Here is a 15891-nt window from a genome sequence, read left to right as displayed (position 1 = left end):
CGGGCGGGCGGGCGGGCTGGGTGGGCGAATCGTATCTAGCGTTGCAGCAGCCGCAGCAGCCGCAGCAGCAGCAGCAGCAGCCTCGCCTCCTGCGGTGTCTAGCTCTTTCAGTCTATCTAGGCGGCCGCGAGGTTAATATACCGAATAATGGTGTCAAAACACCGGGGGTGGTTGGTGCGCAGGCACCTGAGGAGTCTTCGTCGGGCGCGTATGCGCCTCGACCTCGACCCCTCCACAACACAAGACGCTCCACTAGACCCCCTCTCTCTCTCTGCCACGCTCGTCACTGACTCTGTTTGCCCCCATCTTCGCTTTCCTTCCCCCCTTCTTCCCGCGCGGTCTCTTCGCTGGTGGGGCACCGCTGCTCGCCTCGTCGCCTTCCGCCATCACGGTCGGCGCCTCGTCGTCGAGCGCCTCCCCTCGCTCGCGCCGCCCGAGGACCGTCTCGCCTCCTGGAGCACTGCTGCTCGCCTCGCCTCCTGCCGCCGTCGCGGCTGGCGCCTCGTCGTCGAGCGCCTCCCCTCGTGCCGCCGGGCTGATCGTGTTGGACCCCTGTCTCGCGCACGCCCCTGGCGGGCGCCGCGGACCAGTTCCGCGAGCGCTCGTCAGCGGGTGGTGTGCGGTTCTTGCCGTAGTTCCTCTTCGGTCGCCTAGCCCCGGCGCCGTCTGGCGGACGCCTGCGTGTCACGAGTGCGAGCCGCTCGCGGTTCGTACACCCGCTTGCGGGTTCGAGTGGCGGGCCATCCCGCTTGCGGGATGGCTTAGCGGGTTCGAGCCGTCACACATTGGCTGCCGGGGTGTGCCGAGGGGGGGCTGGGTGGGCGGTAGGCCGTCATTGCCCGGCGCTGCTTGCAGCGCTCTGGGTGGTAGTGGCGGCGCTCCAAGAGTGGTGCTCTTGGGAAGAGGTTCCTCCTTTCCGCTCCCCCCCCGCAAGGCGCGAGACACACAGGCACTTAGCTCCGTGCACCCGCCCACCCCCGCCAGCAAGAGAATTTTACTACACAAGCCCCTCTCACAGCAGACTGGCTCGGACTGGCACTACAAAAGGCACGGTAGGCGACGGCCCCTTATGGGCCGTCGAAGAGGCCGGCGTACTCCTCCGGCCGACCCCCCTCCCAATCCTCCCCGGGCTGCGCGAGTCGGAAGGCCGCGACCGTGACTTGGTCCCTTCGTTGTCCTACAATCGCTGTCGACCCACAGCCACGTACAGTAGTGAGTACATCAGGAATGCGCACCGAGGGTCAGGGGTGGGAGTACGTCACGAATGCACACCGAGGGTCAGGGGCGGGAGTAGAGTACGTCAGGCATGCACCGAGGGTCAGGCAAAATCCCAAAACACACTTCAAGGTCGTTGGGGCAACAGAGAATCAGATTGTCAGATACATTACTCATTGCTCGAGCCAGCAAGACGAGCCCCTTTCGCCCGCTCTTCGTACGGGCCTCTAGAGCACCTCCCCCTCCATGCGCGCCACTGCGCTGAGCAGCTCTAGGTTGCCAGATAGCCACGTCGTCGGCCCGCACACGCCCGGGACGGCCGAAAAGGGCTCTGGCCGGGCCACGGCGGCGGAAGCCTGAACGGTGCCCGGCCGGGCGGCACGGTTGGGCAATGAATGCGAGGCGCTTTCAACGACGCCCTGCAGGGCGACGGGCGTGGGCGACGGCTGCGACGGCTGCGATTGAGCGGCTGTGGGCTCCAGCTCCAGCTCCAGCGCCGTAGGGCCCGGCTCTGGTTCCCCGGCAGCCGGCTCGAGGCGGCGCATCTCCTCGACCACTTCGTCCGCGATCGCGGCATGCGAGGGTCCAACGCTGGCAGCGCCGGCGCGGCACGCAGCGGTGCGGAAGCGCTTGTGCCTCTGCCGCGGTACGCAGACCTGTTTGGGGGGGAGGGGGGGCGGGGGGGGCTGATTGCACGTCGCGCAGCCGAAGGCGCAGCGCGTGTGAAATTAAATGCATCCTCCTCAAATAGGACGGGCTCCGATGAAGTACCGAAGCGGTGCGAGCCTTTATGGTCTAAGCCGCAGGCAGTGCGCGCTGAACGGGAGCAGAGATGGGGTCTCGTCTCGGAAGTGTCTTGCACCTTCCCAAGCCGCAGGCAGCGCGTGCACGGGAACCCGCCGGAGCACGCCGTCTTTGACCGGTGGCACTCGACACACGCGGGCACGTTCCGGACGAGCAGCGACGGCGAGCGAGGCGCCTGCTCGCGAGTATAGAGGTCCGAGCAGAGACACTCTCAAACGATTTCTGGACGATGGAGCAGCGCCGTGTCGGCGACGGCCGGACTGGGGCTCATTTGGCCGGGACTCGCGTGGGTCAAGGTGGTGAGCAGCAACGCGCACCGCTCGGCCGTCTCCCTGTGAGCCCCGTGCGCCGCTGCGCTGGCAGCCTCGGCGACGCTAGAGCCGGCGCCGACGGTGGAGGGCAGACGAGTCGGAGGAGGCGGCAGCACCTCCGCGCCCCGCGGCCTCGGCTGCCACACGATCGACGCGGGCGGCTCCACCTTGGCGGCGGCGGGTGCGCCGCCGCAGGCCGCTTGAGCGCCGTTCGGGCCCGCCGCCTGGCCCGACCGTCGGCCGTCCAGCGGCGCGACCAGCAGCGCGAGGAAATTCTCGGCTGCGCGCAACAACGCGTCCAGGCCTCGTAGCGACGCAAAGGCGCGGCGTTCGACCCAGGGCCCGAGGGACGGCGTGAGCGCGATTTGCGACGACTTGTCGTGCTTCTTCAAGATCTTGCGCACCGCGACGCGGTTTAGCTCGGCATACCCTCTCAGCCAGTCAACACCTGCCGACGGGTTGCGGCCGAGGGTGGCAAGAGGACGCGGCAGTGAGCGGAGAGGCAGCGGGCAAGGCTACAGTAGGACCGGAGCAGAGGACGTCCATCTCCTCAGAGACGGCCGCCAGCTCGGCGCCCGACACTTGCGACGCCGTCCGCAGCGCGGCCAGACGCCTGGTCAGGAGTCCGACTTGCGCAGTGAAGAACGCGTCCACGCTGCTGACGGCGTCGCAAAGCTTCGCAACGAAGCTGCCCTCTGTAGCTCCGAACCCCGCCTCGCCTGCGGCGCCCGCCTTGAGGATCTTCTTGAGGGACTTGTATGGGATGTAGACCTCGTCCCAAGGCGGCCACTGCGCAGCTCGGAGCGTCTGGCCGAACTTCATCCTTCAGAACCACCGACGGAGTAGTCACGCGCGGCCAAAGAATTCTTAAATTTTTACAAACACTGTCTGAGGAAGCTCGCCCGCGCCTCGCCTGTCGCGTGAATCGTGTCGTGCGGCAAAAGAATTTTACAACGAATACCTGGGCAAAAGAATTTACAACACGCGGTCGCACGACACGATTCACGCGTGGTGGCGGCGTGCCGTCCTCCCATCCGTCCGTTTGTATGTTTTCTTTCTTTCTTTTACGATTCACGCGACAGGCGAGGCGCGGGGCTTCCTCAGAAGAAGTTTACACCAAAGGGCGGTCGCACAACCCCGCCCCCCCCCCGACCCGACCCAAACCACCCCGCCCCGCCCCGCCCCGCCCCCCTCACCGGCTAAACCCTGAAGCCGCACTTAGCGACACAGGCTCACAGGGGTGGTGCGGTGGTCCTCCGGACTGGCGCAGGTGTCGTCAAGAAGCAACAGGAGGGGTCGGATGTGTATGAGTATGGCTCGGACTGGACAGCACCGTACACTACCGGGTGAACGCGAGATGGTTTCTTGCATTTTTGCTCTCTGAAAAAGAGAGCAAGCAAGCCCACCCACGCTTATATAGTCACCATTCTTACAGTGGTGAAGCTTGCGCATCGGCTGCAGCCTCTGCTGGGGCGGAATGCGCGGGGTTTGCGGCGCGATGCCCTCGGCGAGTACACGCTACGTGTCTGCCGCAAGCTCTCCTGCGCGCGCGTGACGTGTGGGACGCGTGCGCTGCGCTCAAACGTCGCGATTTGGCAATAGGCGCGCGAGCCGGCGCACAGCGGACGGGTGCGCCGCGCAGGGGCGCCGGCGTTCCACGCGAGAGGCAGATCCAGATGGGGTGCGTCCCCGATGTCCGAGACTCGGACAGGGGATACAGCCTGATTTACAGCCTCTGGGGCGACCCCCCCCCCCCCCCCCCCGAGACCAGCCCCTTGGAGTGTGAAGGCTTCGTAGCCCTGCGGTCTACTACTGAAGGATCCGCAGGACTGGAGCGAAAAAAAGCAAGCGAGTGCGCGGAGACCCAGGTGGAGAGCCAGAGTGCGCGGGCGCGAACCAGCATTACGCTCTACTTTACACGACCCTCGCGACTCCACGTCTAAAGTATCATGGCATTCAATGTGTGCTCCGGATCGTCAGTCCACTCCGGATCGTCCCCCCTCTCGGTGCGGCGCAACGCCGCCAGGTCACGGGGTCGCGACACCGCTGCTCGGCGTTGCCGGCGCCCTCCCCGGCCGTCACGGCCCGCCACGGCCCCTCCACGCCGCGCCGCCGCCCACCGCGGCCGCGGGCAACCCGCCGACGGTGGGGGGCACCTCGATGCGCGCGGAGATTGGCTCCTGCAGCACCGTCACGACGAGCACGAGGGAGGCGAAGAGGGCGGTCGAGCAGATGCCGACGAAGACGTACACGGCGCCCATCGACGCGTCGTCGAACAGCGCGAAGAAGAAGACCACGACGGCGCCCCAGACGGAGCCGGAGCCGACGTAGAAGGAGGCGAAGGCTAGGTTGGAGATCCAGCGGCAGTGGCGCCTAAGACGAGGGATGAGGTACTAGTGAAGAAGGCGAGGTCGGAGATCAGGGGCAGTGGCGCCTAAGACGGGGATGAGGTACTAGTGAAGAAGGCGAGGTCGGAGATCAGGGGCAGTGGCGCCTAAGACGTAGGGATGAGGTACTAGTGAAGAAGGCGAGGTCGGAGATCAAGTGGACAGGGGCCGGGGCCGGGGCAGGGGCACGGTCAGGGGCAGGGTTAGGGGCAGGGTTAGGGGCAGGGTTAGGGGCAGGGGCAGGGACAGGGGAAGGGTTAGGGGTCAGGGCTAGGGGCAGGGGCAGGGGCAGGGGCAGGGGCAGGGGCTAGGGGTGCCTCGCCTCCAAAACTCGTCAAAGGTCTGGATGCGGCCCGAGGCACGCATCGCCGCGTGGAAAGCACTCGCGCGCTCGTCCCCCTCCCTCCCCGCCGGCCACGCGTCTCGGAAGCCGCCGCCGCCACCGCCACCATCACCGCCACCATAACCGCCGCCGCCGCCGCCGGTGCTGGCCGGCGGGACTGGCGTGGCGCGAGCTGAGCCTGGGGAGGCGCGCGCAGAGCTCGCCGGCTCCGAGATGCGCGCGTACTGCGAGTGGAGCTGCGCGGGGCTCGCTCCCGGCCGCGCCGCGCCGTCCATCGAGAGGCGGCCGTCAGGGCCGCGCTGCCACGAGGGCGCGCTGTGCAGGCCGGCCGGCGGCACCGCGCGCTGGGGAGGCCGCGGCGGCAGTCGCACCCTGCCGGCGCCCGCCCTGGCCGCCTCGCCCGCCCGCCCGGCCGCCGGCGCCGAGGAGGAGGAGGAGGCGGCGTCGTGGGCGCGAGAGGGCGAGGAGTCGCCGCTCGTTGCCGGCGGGAGAAGGGCGTGGCCGAGGTCGAGGGGCCGCCGCTGCGTCGCCTGGCCCGAGGAGGAGTAGTATTATTATTAGTATAGTAGTAGTAGTAGTAGTAGTAGTAGTAGTAGTAGTAGTAGTAGTAGTAGTAGTAGTGCTGCATCGCCTGGCCCGCGGGGGCGCCGGACGGCAGCAGCCGCGCAGTGTCCGACTCGTCCTCCCCGGCTGCCGAACCGCTGTGGTGTCCCAAAGGGGCCGCCGCCGGCGGCGGCGGCAGGTAGGAGAGCTGGTCGAGGCTGCCGCCAAACGAGGGCGGGCGGCTGGGGTGGCGGCCCGCGCCTACTCATTCATACTGACCGACTAAGGATCAAGGAGGGATGACTAGTAGCAGAGGCTGGGGTGCGGCCCGCGCCGTGCTCGACCGCCCTTTGCCCTGCCGAGGTCGACTCGAGGGCTCGGATCAGCTCGCGCTGCAGCGAGACCTGCAGACGAGGCGAGAGATGGGCGAGAGGTGGGCGAGAGGTGGGCGAGAGGTGGCCGAGAGGTGGCCGATCAGCCTCGCGCACAAGGGGCGGGGGCTCCGAGCACTTTTGTCACAGACCTGCGCCATTCGCATCGAGTTGAGCCGCTGGCCGGGGTTGGACGCCTAGAAAACGAAGCACACACGCCCCTCACACATCCGCATCGAGTTGAGCCGCTGGCCGCGGTTGTACGCCTCTGGCAACTCGGTGCTGTAGCCCGGCACGCGCCGCTCGTCGATCGCCCGCAGCAGCTCCTTCCAGCGGCGCTGCGCCCGCGCGCGGCGACCGACAGAGGTGGCCTCCTCCTCGTCGCCCTCTAGCCCGCGCTTGCGCGGCGAGGGCAGCGACGAGATGTTGGACGCGTCGGCGGCGAGCATGTCTGCAGACTTGATGATGAAGGACAGCCGCTCGACGAGCTTGCCGGTGCGCGAGATCATGTAGATGGACATGCGGCGCGAGACGAGGAGGCACGAGACGAGCGAGAGGAAGAGCGTCGACAGCGCCACCGCCTCGAAGAAGGAGAAGACGATCACGGCCATGCCACTGTCGTTCAGGTCAAAGTTGCCCTCAATGATCGCCGACATGCCGACGCCAAACATGAGGATCGAGGCGAGCATCAGGTTGTTGAACTGCCCGTTCCGCTGCTCCCACACGTCGCGGTCCGCCTCCTTGGCTGCCGCGAGCAGCTCGGCGATCAGCTGCTGGTAGTGGTGCTCGGCCGCAGCCGCGAGCCCACGGACGTGCAGGTCCCGATCGACCTGGACGGCGTTCTGGTGCGTCTGCCGCGTCTCGTGGATGCTCCAGAACGAGGCGCCCAGGCTGAGGAGGTCCAGCGCCGACTTCATGCAGCGAGGCGAGGAAAGTGGTGGAGGTGGCGCCGGACTCCTCGCCGACGAGCGCCAGCTGGCCCAACTGGAAAAAGAAAACCCGCTTCTGCCCTCCCGGGGCGGGGCGGTGGGCGGGCGCGCGGTGCAGTGCGGCGTGTGTGTGCGAGTGAGTGACTGCTACCAGCGACCATGGGCTTGTATTATTAATAGAAGGCTGTATGAGCGGACTCGGCATGGTGTGCGGCCGGCCCTGCGCCACCGCCACGCTCCGGTGGGTGTCGGTCGTGGGCCTGACGCAATGAGATTCGCCCCGTCCGTAACGTCTAACCGCCCGCCGCGCATAACTGACTCCTCATCACCTCCCTGCTAACATACACTAACCGCCCGCCGCGCTAACTGACTCCTCATCACCTCCCTACGAACATACATATGTAGTAAGGTGAAGAACAGTCAGGCTCGGACTGGACACCAACGCGGTATGGGTGGACGCAAGACAGATGATGACGACACGCACGAGCGACACACAGACACAAACAAGCTCACTCCGGTCGCCCTCGTGCGTCCGCTGCCGCCGTCGCATCTGCTCAAGCGTGGACATCACCCAACTTGGATGATCAGTGCACAGCCGCTCGGCGTCCGCGATGTCTTTAGCAGCTTGTGGATACGTCAGCGACGGTCGGAGCGCGTCGAGCGCGGCAAACTCAGCCGCACCCTCAAACATAGCGCGGCTAAACAGGCCGTCAGCCCACGAGGCGGGCCCGTCCCTGGGTTCCAACTTTTTCCGGGGTGTCGCCATTCCTCGTGACGACCCGGCCGCGGCGCACGTGGGCGGCTCCTTCGCCTTCGCGCTCATATACTACACTGGCTGCAGCTGCGGGGGCCTCTTCCCGGACGCGGTGCCGACCTCGTGCGAGTACGAGCCGCTGAAGCAGCAGGTGCGGATGCTCCGCTTCATTAAAGGCCTCAACGCATCCTGGGGCAGGATCGCGCCGCTCTCGCCCATCACAGGGCCGTGGGCGGCGCGGAACCGCGACTGGACGGAGGACGACTGGGAGTGACAGTCGCGACGTCGCAATCGAGACACTCTGGTCCGACAGCGGGCGGCGGGCGGCGGATCTCCGCGCAGCGCAGTACGGCTCCCCATGTACGTCAACCTCTGGAGTCTCGATCTCTGGGGGGGCGCGGGGGCCCCCGGAGGCACCGTGCGCCGCGCAGCAGTGCGGAAACGGGGCCCCGGCTCTATTAGTCTCTACTAGTGCTGACCGCCGACAGATCACTCCCCAGACAGGCCGACGTCTGCACGCGGCCGGCCGGGCGAGAGGCTTGACACGATCCGACCCTGCGACCCTGACGCTGCTGCTCTAGCTATCAGACATGCACTGCTGACTGCTGCCACAATGTGCGACCGGTGCTGGCCCACTTGGCGGCCTTCCCGGTCAGTGGTGAGGCGCAGTTCAGAGCTGTCGATGGCGCGATGCCGCACTGGTCCCACATCGGTGACACGAGACCACCAAGTTTGCCGGTCCAAGAGAGAGGCATCGGCGCTGTCCTGAGAAGGTGCGTGGTACCTCTTGACTGCCCATGCGCGCGAGGCTGTGTAGGCATAGCCTCGAGAGTGCCAGCAGCCAATCCGAGGCGACGCGCATTGCGCCAGAAGCGTGCACACGATGGAAGGACACCCCCCTACTGACCGTACGATCAGGTCGTCACTGAATGCTTGATACTAAGGCCGCGAGCTATGCAGGTGATCAATTGTGCATCATGGCACACGGTCAGCAGCGCCGACAGGCTGTCGCAAGGCAGGCGTGATAGCATGGCCGCAAGTACGCCGAATTCCCATGAAACAAGTACAAAATCGCGCAAAAAGATTGTGAAATTATTATTCTGAGAGTCACGTGAAGGAGAGGACATAGGCGGCCGTGCCGTCGAGGAAGCCGCTCATCACACCGAGCTTGCCTATGCCACTCCGCGTCTCCGATCGAGCCGAGTCGAGTGCACGCAAGAAACCGCGGTTTCTCCTCGCCGGACAGCGAGGCGCGAGCGCCCGCTGAGGAGAGAAGAGCGTCGTGAGCCACCCCATGTGGAAGGGCGGCGCAGCGTCTCGCGGGAAGGCCACTCAAGTGCCCGCCGTATTTGGCCGTTCGCATTTTCTTTTTCTTTTTCCGGCGCGCGGGCACGGGGTTTTCTTTTTATCTTGAACCCGCGCGCCGTAACGATCGACAGTGAGATCTGGTTACTTTCACGTTCACACCGCGTCGCTGAAGGATAGAGACAGGCGGCCCGGGGGAGCGAGTTTGTGCATGCGGCACGAGCAAGCCGGGCCTGACTGACTGACCTACAAAGGAAAGGTCGTCGTGGCGCAGGCTCGGCGGCTGCGACGTATGGCAATCGACTTACAGCAGGGCAATGCTGCCGATCCGCCCCGATCCCATTGGCGCCAGTGTCTCCCACGCATTCAGCGCCGGATCGTACCGCTCGACTGAGCTGAGGCGGCCGTAATTGGATTGGCCCAAATTGAAGGATTCGCCTTCGCCGCCCACAGCATACAGCTTGCCGTCAAGCACCGCGACTGCGAGCTCGTCTCGAGCCGACGCCATCGGCACCACCTCCTCCCACGCATTCAACGCCGGGTCGTACCGCTCCACTGAGCCGAGGAAGGAATCGCAAAAGCCGCCCACAACGTACAGCTTACCGTCGAGCACTGCCACGCCGGAACGCTGACGCGCCGTCGCCATCGGCGCCACCGCCACCCACGCATTCGTAGCGGGATCGTACCGCTCCACCGAGCTGAGGACGCCGCCGCCGCCGCTGTACCCGCCCACAGCGTACAGCCTGCCGTCGAGCACCGCGACGGCGAGATCCTCCCGAGCCATAGCGATCGGCGCCACCGCCTCCCACGCGTTCGTCGCGGGATCGTACCGCTCGACCGAGCTGAGGTAGTGGTCGGCGCTGTTGTCGTACCCGCCGACAGCGTACAGCTTGCCGTCGAGCACCGCGGCGTGCGAACACCGTGCCGCTGCCATCGGCGCCGCAGCCTCCCACGCTTTCGTTTCAAAGTCGTACCGCTCCACTGAGTTGGAAAGTCCAACTCCGCTGGAGAAACCGCCGACCGCGTAGAGCTTGCCATCCAGCACCGCCATGCTGGCACCTTCCCTATCCGTCGGCATCGGTGCCACAGCCTCCTCCTCCCACTCGTTCGTCGACGGGTCGTACCGCTCCATCGAGCTAAGGGTATCGTTGTTCTCATCGCGGCCGCAAAACACGACCAGGCGCGGCCTCTCGCGCTTCTTCAGCGTCTCCTTCCAGCCGCTGCGCCACGCGCGGCACGTCCCCTTGGCGGCGTGCTCCGTGGTCGGCAGCTGGGCGAGGATGTGCGGCACGAGGTCCGGCGAGAGGAGGACGGAGAGGACCGACTCGGGCTGCTCCACCAGCCGTGCGGCGTGCTCCTCCGCCACGCGCAGCGCGGCGTCGCTCGCGCCCGCCTGCGCCTCGATGATGGCGCACAGCTGCGCTGGCGAGAGGCCCGCGACGCGCGCGCCGATGCGGTGCGAGGCCATCGGCGCCCCGCCTTGATTTCTTTTTTCCGTACTTGCAATTGGCTCTGTTGCGCTCTACACGCTCTTCCGCAGCAGTTTGATGTCATCGTCCATTGAGTGTGTGTGAGTGTGTGTAATCTGCCGATGCGTGATCGTGTGGGCTGCTCACCGAGGGAGGGGGCCCTGTGTGATCCGCTGGCCCAAACTGGAAAAAGAAAAAACCGAACCCCGACAAGAAATCACGACTCTCGCACCCTCAGCCGAAGCTGGGGTCGGTCCCTACGCCCTACGGAAGGCCCTATACCTTGTAAAATCCCTATAGGCTACCAGAGAGATAGATTACGTCCGTTCCGCCTCGCGGCCTGACTCATCATCACCGCCCTATCAACTATCATACGTGGATAGGAAGGCGAAACACAGTCCGACCAACGACCTACTTAGACAAGTGCAGGTTGTCGGCTGATGAGAAGTCTTTGGCGACGTCTGTTCGATTGAAAGTATATTTCCCTTTCCTCAACAAATTATTCTCTCTCGCACAGCGTGTCTTGTGAAATTCTTATTCTGAGAGTCCGCGAGAGAGGTCCTCACGAGAGGTCCTCCCCAGGCGAGAGGTCCTCACAAGAGGACCTCAGTGCAGCGGCTGCCTCTGATCCCCTCCATAGTGGCGGTCAACACTCTAGAACACGGAGAGAGCCTCGGTAGCATCGTTACCTTGGCCGTCCAACGCGTTGGGATCCTACAGAGGCGGGTCGCATGAATGAATAATGGCGGGCCGCAACACTTCGTTCGACTGCAGACGCCAAACGGTATTGCTAAAAATCTTTCTCTCTGCAGACGAGGCATTCGTTTACACCCATAAATTTTGGGAAATTTTCTCCTTTCGAGGTAGGTGCACTGCCCACCAGAGAGTTTCTGAGTGCACGTCTCAACTTTGGTGGGATTGTGCCAGGCTCGGACTGGACACCAACGCGGTATGGGTGGACGCTAGACAGATGATGACGACACGCATGAGCGACACACAGACACAAACAGGCTCACAAGTCTCTCCTCTGAGAGGACGGTTTCTCAAATCTCTCGACGGCGGCTGCATACTCGAGTAGTGAGCGTCTTTGTGGCGAGACCGACGTGCTTTGTGGCGGGCTCTTCGGCGAGGATTTTTGATGCTGAGATCCTCCTCCTGCCCGAATCTGACCTTTGTCGACCAGGTGTGCACGGCGGAAGAGGCCGAGCAGGACGGGTGGGACACCAGCGAGGAGACGCTATCAACTCCATACGAGCCGCCGAGCCCCGTCCCGGACGGGCTCGCCGATTCTCTGAGCACTGCGAGTGTCCATGCCTCAATGAACGCCGACGTCCATACGCCGTACGCCCGCCGCGGAACCTGGCCAATCCAACGGTCCGACCCGCCCGCCCGCCCGTCGCTCACCGCCTGCTTCGCGCACCGCCACCAGCCGCCGCCGCTCGACGCCAAACCTGCGTCTCCCAGCCTCAAGTCGCGATCGCTTTCGCGAACGAGGACCCTGCCCTTGGCTTTGGCGGAGACGAAGACGCCATCGACGACCGACGCACGCGTTGGCGGCTTCGACTTCCGCGAGTCAATGTCTCTCTCCCCGTCGTCCTCCGGGAGGTCCTCGCTCTCCTCGTCGGAGCGGTGCGAGGTCCCTTCGGAGCTGCAGCTCACCCTGTCCGAGCCGCCCATCCGCCGGACCGTCTCCTTTGGCGAGGGCGTGAAGCTCGAGGCGACCCCCCCCCCCCCCCCCTCCCCCTCCCCCTCCGCCCTCCCCCCCGCACACGTTCACATCACTCGGCAACGCCTTCTCGCACAGCTTCGCAGCCCCCGCAGTCTTCCCCCCCCACACACCCCCACCCCCACCCCCACCCCAGCCCCTGCCTCCCGCCCGCCCGCCCGCCCCCTCCCCTTTTGCCCCCCACTGTGCCGACGCGTCTACTTTCCCTCTGCACAGAGCACCTTCCTCGTCCCGGACACCCACTACTCCGCGCCGAGCTGGGGCCGCGCCTCGTCCGTCAGCACGATCGACTACCTTCTCACCGCCATCGGCTTGTGAGAAAAGTCTGTAGACCATGCCACTTCGTTGGCGCTAGAAAAAGAGAGTTTTGTCCAAAAATGTATATAATCGATAATCGCACCGTCGGTCTCGGACCCCTCGCCAGGTCTGGCGAGGTACTCCCACGCCGCTCGGGGTTTTAGTCTGGCCGAGTCATGCTGGGGCGAGCTTCGGCGAGACTGCGTCAGCTGTTCCCACAGCAGGCTGGAAGTACCTCGCCAGCGCCAGAGCCCCTCCAGCTCCACCTCCAGCCTCCACCGCTCGAGCCTCGAGCACGACCCACCAACCACCTCGTGTGTGCGTGTGCCGTGTCGCGCCGTGCATCGGGGGCCGTGCTGCGTGGTCCGACTCCGAGGACCGAGCTCAGACAGCGATGTCGGATGAGCGAAGTCGATCGTGATTCGTGTGTGTATCGCTGTCGGCCATCGCGTATCGGATTCCCTATCTCGCGCGGCCGCGCCCGCGCCCGGCACCTTGAGCGTTGAGAGGGGGGGGGGGGGGGGCGAAGCTCACATGGTGGCAGAAAGCCGTAGGCTACCAGTACAGACAGTACACGCCATGGTGTCCCCCTCGCCTGTTCTCTCCCTGGTGTCGGCGCGAGCGTTTGCGCATTGCGGAGCAGCGGCTGACTGTCTCCTGTGACCTGTCTGTAGAGCTCTCTGGACAAGTCAACGCTGCGGATGAGGCGCAGCGCGGGCTGAGGGCCAAAAGTAAAACGCTCAACGCCGCTCTCGGCTCTCAGAGAGGCGTTATATCTCAGTAACCCCGCTCGCAGGTACTAGAGCAGCGTTCGTCAAGCTCAAACCCCACTCTACACAACACAGAGCAGCGTTTGCCTAACAAGACTCCGCTCTGCAACCTTCAGAGCGGACTCTTGCTCAGAAAAACACCGACCGAGCACGTTCGAGCGGAGTCAAGTCAGTGCAACACCGCTCAACATAGCGGGAGCGGTCAATTTCCGCGGAGAGGCTGCTTTCGCCTCCCTCAGTCGCGCTCTCCTCCGCCCCTCCTCTTCAGAGCGGGACTTTGCTGAGTGAACACCGCTCTAGCTAGTAAGAGCAGCGATTGCTTTAAGCTGACACCGCTCTAAATGACGTGAGCGGCGTCGCCCTGAATAGACGCTGCTCTGGGACGCCGGGACGGCGATGCCACCTGACGCCGTAGACGCCAACGCCCTGGGCATTGTAAGGAGCGAAGTAGACGCGGCATTCGCTGCCTGCGACCACGGCGTCTGAGAACCGGTACTGCGTCCGCACGCTGGTGGAGATGTCGTAGAGGCTCGACTGCTTGCTTTGCACATCAAAGATGCCGATGCCCGGCGAACGGATGGGCGCGAGGAAAAAGCGGGAGCCGGCAAGCGCCCCCCCGCTGAACCAGGCGTCGGCGAAGTGCGTGGGCGGCAGGTTCACCACCTCAAAGGAGTACGATGCCGGCGTTAACGGCGTCAGGAGAGCGAGCATGTCTCCATATGTGAATGTGGAGGCGGAATACGAACGGGGGAAACGGCACGGGCGCCGTTTTGGTTGGCGGCAAGTATAAGAGGCTAAGTATAAGAGTTGCCGACTCGACCCGACGAGTTTCATTGATTGCAGCCGTCCGGCCGTCCGTTTCGGGGGCTCGGCCCAGCAGACACTTGGGCGCAACGGGACATACCGCTTCCCCCCCGCAAGCAAGGCGCGAGACACACGGGGCACCCCAATGACGCGGTGTGTCTCGCCCCTTGCGGGGGGGGGGGGGGGCGGAAAGGAGGAACCTCTTCCCAAGAGCTCCACTCTTGGAGCGCCGCCACTACCACTCAGAGCGCTGCACGCAGCGCCGGGCAATGACGGCTTACCGCCCACCCAGCCACCCCCTCGGCACACCCCGGCAGCCAATGTGAGACAGAGAGATTTGTTTTGTTTTCCAATGTGTGACGGCTCGAACCCGCTAAGCCATCCCGCAAGACGCATCAATCGAGCATAATCGGTCTTTTTCTTTTCTTGTTTTAGAATTTAGTTCCTTTCTCTCTGGCGAGTAGAGACCACGCCTGCTCTATTCACAGCACAAGCTCTGCCTGGCGGGTTCAGTTCCTTTCGGGCCCCCCTTGTGAAAAGGTAAGGCGCGGTCTCATTGCCAGCGCCGGGGGCCCACAGCGCCCCAAAATGCACCAGTGTGGGATTTCGTGCAATCGCTTGCCTCTGAAAAGCTCGCCCCTCTACCTTTCTGAGCGCTGTGTGGTCGCCGCAGTCAGTCATAATCGACATGCGAGTCGATCTTTGGCCCGTCCTACCCGACATCTATCTCTGACAGTTTGACACGCAGAGCGGGAGACCTTACAACCCGCTTACTCGCGAGTATTCCGTGATGTGACACGGTGAAGCTCGAAACCCGACTGTGAAAGGGACACACTCACTCACAGCGCTGCTTCCCCCAACACCCCCCTGGCGCGATCCAGCGACAAAAAGGCGATCTCGCCCTCCTCCGCGAGTTGTCGCTCCTACGGTTGGGCAGTGAAACCCCCTTGTTGAGCGCTGTGGGGAGATGTGTAGAGATGTGGGGAGATGTGGGAAGATCACCAGCTCGGGGTCGAGCTCGTCGCGGATGGGAGACAGCGGCCTCGAGACGTCGGCGGCGGCGGGCGCGGCGGCGGGAGGGGCATGCGGGCCGCCGTCGGACGCGCGCTGCCGTTTCGCCGCCGGCGCGGCGCCGTCGCGCTGCCTGTGGGGAGATACAGGGAGGTATGGGGAGGTATGGCGAGATGTGGAAACCGGCGCGGCGCCGTCGCGCTGCCTGTGGGGAGGATCGCAGACGGCGCGGAGACGGCGCGGAGACGGCTGCGAGGAAGCGCCCGCCGGAGCGGCGTCGTCGCGCCGCCTCTTGAGGGCTGCGGCGAGGGCGCCGCCCCTCGCCTCGGAAGAGGCGGGGCCAGCCTCGGCCGCGGGTGCGCCGACGGGCTTCGCGCCGTGCTCGCACTGGCGGTCGAGCTCGGTCAGGCCCGGCGGTGGCGGCGCGGCGGCGGCGGCGGGCGGCGCGGCGGCGGGGGGAAGACGGGCCGCGGAAGGCGGGGCTGCGGCGGGCGGCGCCGAGGCGGGAGCAGCCGAGGCGGGAGCAGCAGAGGCGGCCTTCCGAGGCGAACGGCGCGGCGGGGCAGGCGGCGCTGCGAGCGGCGCCGTGGCGGCGGCAGCCGACGATCGAACAAGTGGCGGGGAGGACCCTTTGCCGCCGCCTGCCGCCTCCTGCCGCGGTCGCTTGGCGGCGGCGGCCGGACTGCCTGGCAATCTCGGCCGATCTCCCGCCGCAGACTTGGTCGTGGCGGTGGCGCGCCGTTCACCGGAGTCCGCAGGAGAGGTCTTGGACCTGGAGGGGCGCGGCGGCGGCGACGGGCGCGGGCACGGCTCCTTCCCCCTCCCCCTCCCTCCTCCACCACCTCCAACCCC

General features: G+C 65.4%; 6 protein-coding genes across 6 annotated transcripts; 2 read left to right on the top strand and 4 right to left on the bottom strand.

Moving 5' to 3' along the window:
• Window positions 1-1442: 1442 nt before the first annotated feature.
• EMIHUDRAFT_468676 (hypothetical protein) lies at window positions 1443-3152 on the bottom strand (the record flags this gene model as incomplete). Its single annotated transcript, XM_005781075.1, has 4 exons — window positions 1443-1871; window positions 2078-2194; window positions 2447-2778; window positions 2858-3152. The coding sequence occupies 4 exons, from the start codon at window positions 3150-3152 to the stop codon at window positions 1443-1445; spliced, it is 1173 nt and encodes a 390-aa protein (XP_005781132.1).
• Window positions 3153-4239: 1087 nt separating this feature from the next.
• EMIHUDRAFT_456937 (hypothetical protein) lies at window positions 4240-5233 on the bottom strand (the record flags this gene model as incomplete). Its single annotated transcript, XM_005781074.1, has 3 exons — window positions 5040-5233; window positions 4487-4703; window positions 4240-4269 (listed from the first exon to the last, which is right to left on the bottom strand). Exons 1-3 carry the CDS (start codon window positions 5081-5083, stop codon window positions 4240-4242), a joined length of 291 nt encoding a protein of 96 aa, XP_005781131.1. The 5' UTR covers window positions 5084-5233.
• A 938-nt stretch (window positions 5234-6171) lies between these two features.
• On the bottom strand, window positions 6172-6891 carry EMIHUDRAFT_234665 (hypothetical protein; the record flags this gene model as incomplete). Its single annotated transcript, XM_005781073.1, has 1 exon — window positions 6172-6891. One exon carries the CDS (start codon window positions 6889-6891, stop codon window positions 6172-6174), a length of 720 nt encoding a protein of 239 aa, XP_005781130.1.
• Window positions 6892-7514: 623 nt separating this feature from the next.
• EMIHUDRAFT_234664 (hypothetical protein) lies at window positions 7515-7931 on the top strand (the record flags this gene model as incomplete). Its single annotated transcript, XM_005781072.1, has 1 exon — window positions 7515-7931. One exon carries the CDS (start codon window positions 7515-7517, stop codon window positions 7929-7931), a length of 417 nt encoding a protein of 138 aa, XP_005781129.1.
• Window positions 7932-8764: 833 nt separating this feature from the next.
• EMIHUDRAFT_234663 (hypothetical protein) lies at window positions 8765-10430 on the bottom strand (the record flags this gene model as incomplete). Its single annotated transcript, XM_005781071.1, has 3 exons — window positions 8765-8829; window positions 8990-9029; window positions 10140-10430. 3 exons carry the CDS (start codon window positions 10428-10430, stop codon window positions 8765-8767), a joined length of 396 nt encoding a protein of 131 aa, XP_005781128.1.
• Window positions 10431-11569: 1139 nt separating this feature from the next.
• On the top strand, window positions 11570-12546 carry EMIHUDRAFT_456936 (hypothetical protein; the record flags this gene model as incomplete). Its single annotated transcript, XM_005781070.1, has 3 exons — window positions 11570-11805; window positions 11926-12136; window positions 12374-12546. 3 exons carry the CDS (start codon window positions 11570-11572, stop codon window positions 12473-12475), a joined length of 549 nt encoding a protein of 182 aa, XP_005781127.1. The 3' UTR covers window positions 12476-12546.
• Window positions 12547-15891: the final 3345 nt, after the last annotated feature.

The sequence above is a fragment of the Emiliania huxleyi genome (assembly GCF_000372725.1).
Source record: "Emiliania huxleyi CCMP1516 chromosome Unknown EMIHUscaffold_207, whole genome shotgun sequence".
NCBI classification, from domain to species: Eukaryota; Haptophyta; order Isochrysidales; family Noelaerhabdaceae; genus Emiliania; species Emiliania huxleyi.
The sequence above is the reverse complement of the archived record's forward strand: the minus strand, read 5'-3'. Positions and strand labels throughout refer to the sequence as shown.